This window comes from Gracilinanus agilis, chromosome 3 (genome assembly GCF_016433145.1).
Source record: "Gracilinanus agilis isolate LMUSP501 chromosome 3, AgileGrace, whole genome shotgun sequence".
NCBI lineage: Eukaryota > Metazoa > Chordata > Mammalia > Didelphimorphia > Didelphidae > Gracilinanus > Gracilinanus agilis.
Genome location: NC_058132.1, coordinates 659,899,129 through 659,906,848, shown reverse-complemented (window position 1 = coordinate 659,906,848; position 7,720 = coordinate 659,899,129). Strand labels below are relative to the sequence as shown.

The following is a 7,720-nucleotide window of genomic DNA, read 5'->3' as shown; positions in this document are numbered from 1 at the left end:
TGACAGGCTTCAGTGAGGAAGGAGGGGGTAAAACACTCCTGGATCTCAAACCCCCCCCCCAAACTGGTTTCAGTTGGTAATGATGACAGGAATGAGAGTAAGTTTCTGTTATGGCTGAAACCCCAATGATGTTCCTTTTCTTTAATTTATATTTCTCACAGGTTAGTTAGATGAGTAGGTAGAAGCTAGCTATAACTGTTGTGGTCTGAGATGATCTTCTTAAACTGGCTGCAGACAGGATTCAAACTAGATGTCCAGACTGAGTTGTGAGTATTCCCCCAAATAATTTCCCAGGCACAGATTTGAAGGTAGAGGTTATATTGGGAAATAACAAGGAAAACTAGAGAGGTTAATGAAGGTTTTTGAATAAGGAAAGGTAACCCTAAACTGTTAGGTTGATGCTGCCCTTCCCCCCTTCACAGGAGGGGATGAAGGCACTTAACTAAAACTGGCTCTCTTGCTATTAATGAATATCTTTACTCTCTAATCACTAAATAATTGTTGTAATGAAGTTGATATAAACTAACCCTACTAAACAGGCTAATCCTTATGTAGTAACCACACTAGCTATGCCACAATGGTCACCTCAGGTGAACCCCCAAGTCTGGAGTAGTAAGCAGGGTGTCTGCTCACTTCAACCTCCACAAAATAACTGCCAATTTCTCTCAACTGCCCCCTCACCCAAAGTTCTCCAGGGGGTCCCCTGGAATTCTGGGTGAGGCTGTCCCTGTATCTTTGCAGGGATTCCATGCTTTGCATCTCCACATAACATAGGTATATAATGATTTCTCAATTGAAAAAAAAAATCTTTTAGCCCAATTCCTCCCACCCCCTCCCCAAATCATGCCAAACTAACTTAATTTCCTTTTTTTGTTGTTGCTAGGATTACTGGTCTAATAAACTGGGAAAATACTACGGGGCATCTGGGAGTATTTGGATTTCTGAAGGGGATTTGATCGTGTCTTCTTAAATCCTTGTGAGCAAGATGAAGAATGATAGTATAGTTGTGCGTATTTGTCATCAATTGCATGACCAATCCCCAAAGAACAGTGATGAATGGATCAACATTAACCTGGAAATGGGCCTCCACAGGTACACTATGGCCTCTGAATTTGGATCTGTTCCATTTAATATTTTGACTATTGATCTGGATGTTGACACAGAAGGCATGACGATTCAATTTGCATAGGACCAAGTTGGAAGGCACAAGTGACATGCTGGCTGACTGAAAGATTATTCAAAAAGCTCTTGACCTACTGAAATAATGGGCTAAATATATTAGCAGAAATAGTTCAATACATGGAAGGTTCACCATTTCCTCAGCATGGATATGCCTCGCCCCACCATTTTGAAACCCTTCTAAATGAGAAGCATTGGCCTGTCCCAGCACATCTGATGGCTATAGCTGACCAGTCATCACTTGCAATCAGACTGACAATGATCTTCCCCAAACTTAGCTTGGACAGCGGGCACCCAGCCTACCTGGAGCTTATTCTCAGGGGACAGAGCCTGAAGAACCCAATGTCATCTTTCATGCCTCCTTAAGATATCACAATAGGAATGATAGCCTCTAGGCTTTGGGTTAAAAAAAAAAAAAACTACCAAAGTCTTGGCTTATATGAAAAAAAAAATACAACAGGGTGTGTGTGTGTGTGTGTGTGTGTGTATGTGTGTGTTCATCATTATCTCAGAGTGACTCCACAACATAACATGGCAGCCAAAAAACCTATCCCAATCCTATGGAGCATTAACATAGGACATCATAATTCCTATACTCCAATGGTTCCCAAACTTTTTTGGCTTACCGCCTCCTTTCCAGAAAAAATATCACTTAGCCCCCTGGAAATTAATTTTTTTTAAATTTTATTAGCAATTAATAGGAAAGATAAATGCACCTGTGGCCATCACCACTCTCCTAGATTGCTGCAGCACCCACCAGGGGGCGGTAGTACCCACTTTGGGAATCACTGCTATACTCTAAACTGGACAAACTACATCTGGAGTATTTTGTTTATTTAATTATACAAATAATAGTAATAGCTCGCACTTATTTTAGACACTTTAATAATATAATAATATAACTATAATATACAAATAAAACTGGCAGTTTAATAATATAATAAAATTAATATAATTATAAATAAAATAAAACAGGGCAATTTAAAGTTTGTAAGGAGGTAGGTACTTTTATTATCCCTATTTAAAAAATATATTTATTTCATTCATTAATTTAAAATATTTTTCCATGATTCTATGATTCATATTCTTTCCCTCCCCTCCTCCCTCCCATAGCCAAAGAGCAATTCAAGTGGGTTTTAGGTGTATCATTGTATTATCCCTATCTTTGCAAAAGAGAAAACAGAATCAGGCAGAAGTAAAATGTCTTGCCCAAGATCACATGGCTAAGTAAGTGCTTGAGACAGTATTTGAACTCAGTTCTTCCTCATTCCAATTTCAGCACACTATCCAATGAAGTAATCATTTGGGTAGTTAAGATCTTAGAGATCATGTAGCCCAACCCCCTTATTTTACAGAAGAAGGAGCAAAGACCTAGAAATTTTAAGTGACTTATCCAAGAGCACTCAATATCTTATCAGATCAAGGATTCAAAGTCAAATTGTTGTAACAAGGGATTTTGTTTTTTTCTTGCTTTCTTTGTGGAATGGGGAAGAAGTACTCTAGAGGAGAAAAGACGAGTCTTTATTTGAAAATAAAATTTAAATCTAATTTTTTAAAAAAGTTGTCTTACCATCCCCACCCCCAAAGCTATCACATGATGACTCACAGTGGGAATTATCTGTACAAGGAAAGAAGCAGTTGTATTTTCCCTAAAATAAGCATGTACAGAAGTAAACAGAAAACACCCCAAATAAGGGAAATGTTACATTCCTTCAAAATAATAACTTGCATGTATGCAGTATTTTAAGATCCACAAGGCATTTTTCTATCAACAACCCTGAGAATTCAGTAGGGTGATAATCATTATCCCCAAGAGATAATTAGCTGATTGACAACCCAAGTTCTTAAGATGCCAGGCCAAAGAGAGAAGGACTCCTTAGGAGGTGGAAATGCCTTGTCCCCCAAACTCGGGGGAGGAGAAAAGTGGCCCCAGCAGAACAATGATCTACTCATCAGAAGGAATCTCTAGCCAGACCCCAGCTTCCCCTTTCTACTGGTGAACTCTGTTGGGCTGACAATAACTTCCTCAGAGAGAATGTTTGGAAGTATCTTCTGCCTTGTGTTACATTTGAACCTGGGTTTGTTGTTGTAAATAAATATTATATTCCATTCATTTTATTTTAATTTTTAAAATACCTTTACCTTTTGTCTTAGAATCAATCCTAAATATTGGTTCTAAAGGCAGAAGAGAGTGAGAACTGGGCAATGGGAGTTAAGTGACTTGCCCAGGGTCATACAGCTAGTCAGGCTGGATTTGAACTTAGATCTTCCTAACTCTAACCTCCTAACTCTGGATCCAGAACTCTATCCACACCAGCAGGCTCTGCACCACCAGAAACTAATAACCTAATGGAAATCTTATGTGTAGATGCAAGACATCAAAACTGGAGCCTCTTATATGCAAAGCTGGGCATCCAAAGCTGTACCTCTGGTCTAACAATTTTATGCATTTACATTTGCCTAGATTAAATCTGAATTTAAGAATCAAAAATTAAATTTAAGATCTGAATTAATCTTCCTGATATTCTCTGAAAGCAGAAGGAATGATGACCAGACTTAATTGCAGAGACCATGATGAAATACTCAATCTTCTCCCCAGAGAGGTGGGGACCCATCCAGGGCAAGGGGCCATCTTCCTTGTTGGGCACAATGGCTGTGTTGGCTGCTCTGGCTTAGCTCTTTCCCTTTGGGGCAAGGGAATATTGTATGGAGGAGTTAGAGGTGCATCTGAAAACCATTCCAGTGTAAACAACAAAAGGCATCATTAAAATTTTCACGAATAACAAAATCCCAATAATTAATAAAATAAACAATAAATAAATAGTAGTCTAACAATCCGGCCAGCTAACATTTATTTTGTGATAAAGGGGATAAATCAGAAGCACAGAGCATTTAAAAATTACAGACTCTCTTGCTCTCCCCCACTGATCCCTGAAAAAGTCAAAAGACCTTCTGTGAAGGGGGGCAGCTGGGTAGCTCAGTGGAGTGAGAGTCAGGCCTAGAGACAGGAGGTCCTAGGTTCAAACCCGGCCTCAGCCACTTCCCAGCTGTGTGACCCTGGGCAAGTCACTTGACCCCCATTGCCCACCCTTACCAATCTTCCACCTATGAGACAATACACCGAAGTACAAGGGTTTAAAAAAAAAAAAGACCTTCTGTGAGTATGAGTGATGTAATAAGGGGATTTTAGGATGTAATATGGGACTGAAGCTAGGGGTAATAGCTGGTAGGAATAGGGAATAAGGCAAGGCAAGGGACCCAAGGCTGGAGGTAATCAAGGGACTAGGCTATAGGTAGTAGCTGGTTGGAATAGAGGATAGGCACTGTGGATAGGGGTATGTGAATCCCTGAGGCAATATAGTGGATGAGGAAGGTGCAATGATGAAGGTTGGTAGTTGAGGTGGTAGGAGAAATAAGGGAATATCTGAGTTTAGGGAATATAACACTGAGGTATCAAGGGTTGCAAGGGAGAGGATGAGTTAATCTAAGGCAGGCAATAGCAGCAGGGAAACACAGACTGGATACTCAGGTTAGAGACAAAACACTGAAGGGAAATAGACTGAGCCCTTCAAGTAAAGGACACTTTACAGAGCCAGGTTAGAGCCAGCTAAGAACTGATTGAAATTGACTCGAGGCTTCTAGTCAGTTTCACAGGAAGGACTAGAGGAAGTATTGAAGTTTCACTTCCTCCAAAATGGATACCTTCAGCTTCCCTCAAACTCCAGAGAGTATGTTATTCCTCTCTCTCCTCCTCCCTCTCTTATTAATCAACTAATGAAGTAGCCAAAAGGTTTTGATTAAACACCAACGGGGTTTATTGTCTTCTAGGGTAGATTGGAAACGGGTAGAGGATACAAGGTAGCCCTAACAGCTGCTTAGAGAAACCTCAGGTGGGGGAAGGGAGGCAGGACCGTGAGACTGAGAAAGGACCTGCCTTAACTCAGCTCTCAGGTGGTTTTGTAATCAATGGGGTTAGGAAAGTTGGATACAAAGATTCAATAATTTGTTGTAAGGGTAAGCCCTATTTGACTATTTAAAATATCAAGTTTAAACTAACACTCCCAACTACAGAGATTCAGGCAGGGAAGGTAGGTTAGGGAGATTCAAAGGAGATAACTAAGCTAACAAATTTCTAAGAGAAAAGCTGCAAAATATAGGCCAGGTTTCAATCTAAAGAAGGAGCTCAGATGGACCCTGGTTCTCTCCACGAGTTCCCAGAACCAACTGTCCTCTTTCCCAAGATTCTAACTCCTTAACTGACAGAAGAACTCTGCAAAGCCTGCAAAACTGTTATGCCCCCTCTCTACACCACAGTGATGCCTAAGAAAAACAAAGCTGGCTTTCTTTGTTTGTACAAAAGCCTTTTAGTTTGATATAATCAAAAACATTTATTTTACATTTTTTAATTTTCTCTAACTCTTGCTTGGTTTTAAAATCTTTCCTTTCCCAGAGATCTGACTGGTATACTATTTTGTGTTCACTTAACTTATTTATAGTTTCCCTCTTTATATTCAAGTCATTCATCCATTCTGAATTTATCTTGGTATGGGGTGTGAGGTGTTGATCTAAACCTATTCTCTCCCATATTGTTTTCCAAATTTCCCAGCAGTTTTTGTCAAATAGTGGATTTTTGTCCCAAAAATTGGGCTCTTTGGGTTTATCATACACTGTCTTGCTGACATCACTTACCCCAAGTCTATTCCACTGATCCTCCCTTCTGTCTCTTAGCCAGTACCATACCATTTTGATGACTGCTGCTTTGTAGTATAGTTTAACATCTGGTACTGCTAGGCCCCCTTCCTTCACATTTTTTTTTCATTATTTCTCTTGATATTCTTGATCTTTTGTTCTTCCAAATGAACTTTGTTATAGTTTTTTCTAATTCAATAAACAAGTTTTTTGGTAGTTTGATAGGTATGGCGCTAAATAGGTAAATTAATTTGGTCATTTTTATTATGTTAGCTGGTCCTACCCATGAGCAATCAATGTTTTTCCAATCGTTTAGATCTCCTTTTAATTGTTTGGAAAGTGTTTTGTAGTTGTGTTAGTATAATTCCTGAGTTTGTTTTGGTAGGTAGATTCCTAAGTATTTTATATTGTCTAGGATGATTTTAAATGGTGTTTCTCTTTCTACCTCTTGCTGCTGTGATGTGTTGGAGATATATAGAAATGCTGATGATTTATGTGCATTTATTTTGTACCCTGCAACTCTGATAAAGTTGTTGATTATTTCTACAAGCTTCTTAGTTGATGGTGAAGGGCCACAGCGCTGCTCTCCAAAGGCGGTTCTCCCAAGTGCCTGGCACTTCATGTTTATTGATTGATTGACTGGCTGCCCTTTCTGACTCCAATTTTGGCACCCCGGCAAGAACAAAGCAGCTCTTTTCCTGGAGCCTGGTACTGCCATGATCTTATTCACTCATAAAAGAGTTCAACCTTTGGGCTGCAGGATTGACTGGGTGGTTGATTATTCATGGCTCCTGCCTCATGGCACCTCCACCCCTTGGACAGGCTGGCAAGACCAACCACTCATAAAACACTCTTTGCCTATAATCAGGTCAACAAAGGCAAAGTAGAAACGTACAAAGGTCCCTCTCCATAGCTCGCGGCCGCTTCTGCTCCTCCCTTCTTTGCCTTTTGCTTCAGGATCCCGAGGAGGAGCCGGCTGAGCTTCCCCGAGAAGAGCTTGGCAAAGCTCCGGATGGGTATCTTGAACTCGAAACCCTCCAAGCTCAGGCATGCCCGAGTTCTGCTCCTGGGACTAGACTCCTCCGGGAAATCAACGGTCCTTTACAAGCTAAAACACATCAAGGACTTCACCACCTTCCCAACGGTGGGCTTCAACGTGGAGATGATAGAGCTGGAGAGAAACGTCAGTCTCACGGTGTGGGACGTCGGGGGGCAGGAACGGATGAGGAGGCTCTGGGGCCATTACTGCGAGAACACCGACGTCCTGGTGTACGTGGTGGACTGCGTGGATCATCAGCATCTGGAGGAGTCCCGCCGAGAATTCGAGCTGATCTTAAAAAACGAGCACATCCGCCACGTGCCGGTGGTGTTGCTGGCCAACAAACAAGACTTGCCCGGAGCCCTCACGGCCGAGGATATCACCCGGAAATTCCACATGAAGAAACACTGTGGTGACCGGAACTGGTACGTCCAGCCTTGCTGCGCCACCTCGGGGAAAGGCTTAGCTCAAGGCTTCTGCAAAGTGACCGAGTTCGTCAAAAGCAGGAAGTCCAGAGAAGCAATAACTTGGGACTTTTTCAAGCAGAATTAAGGCTGCCAAGGGGTGGACAGCTCCCTCTACCGGCGAACTTCGGGGAGGTTCCGGGTTAATTGATTGTACTTCTTTTTAAAAGAATATTCCTGGTTTCCAGGGACGACTCGCTGGGGAGAAAAAGGGAAGGTATATATTTATAAATAAGTTATTTTAAAACCCGAACCCAAACCATTGTAGAGCATTGAGGAGCCGTCCAAGCTGGTTGAAGAACTGTGCGTTGTGATCCAGGGATTTAAACTGGAAAACACTAAAGCTATT

At 41.3% G+C, this 7,720-nt stretch overlaps 1 protein-coding gene across 1 annotated transcript; it reads left to right on the top strand.

The window, feature by feature from the left end:
* The first annotated feature begins 6,880 nt into the window (after positions 1 to 6,880).
* Positions 6,881 to 7,459, top strand: ARL14 (ADP ribosylation factor like GTPase 14). Its single transcript, XM_044667706.1, has one exon. It carries the CDS (start codon positions 6,881 to 6,883, stop codon positions 7,457 to 7,459), a length of 579 nt encoding a protein of 192 aa, XP_044523641.1.
* Positions 7,460 to 7,720: the final 261 nt, after the last annotated feature.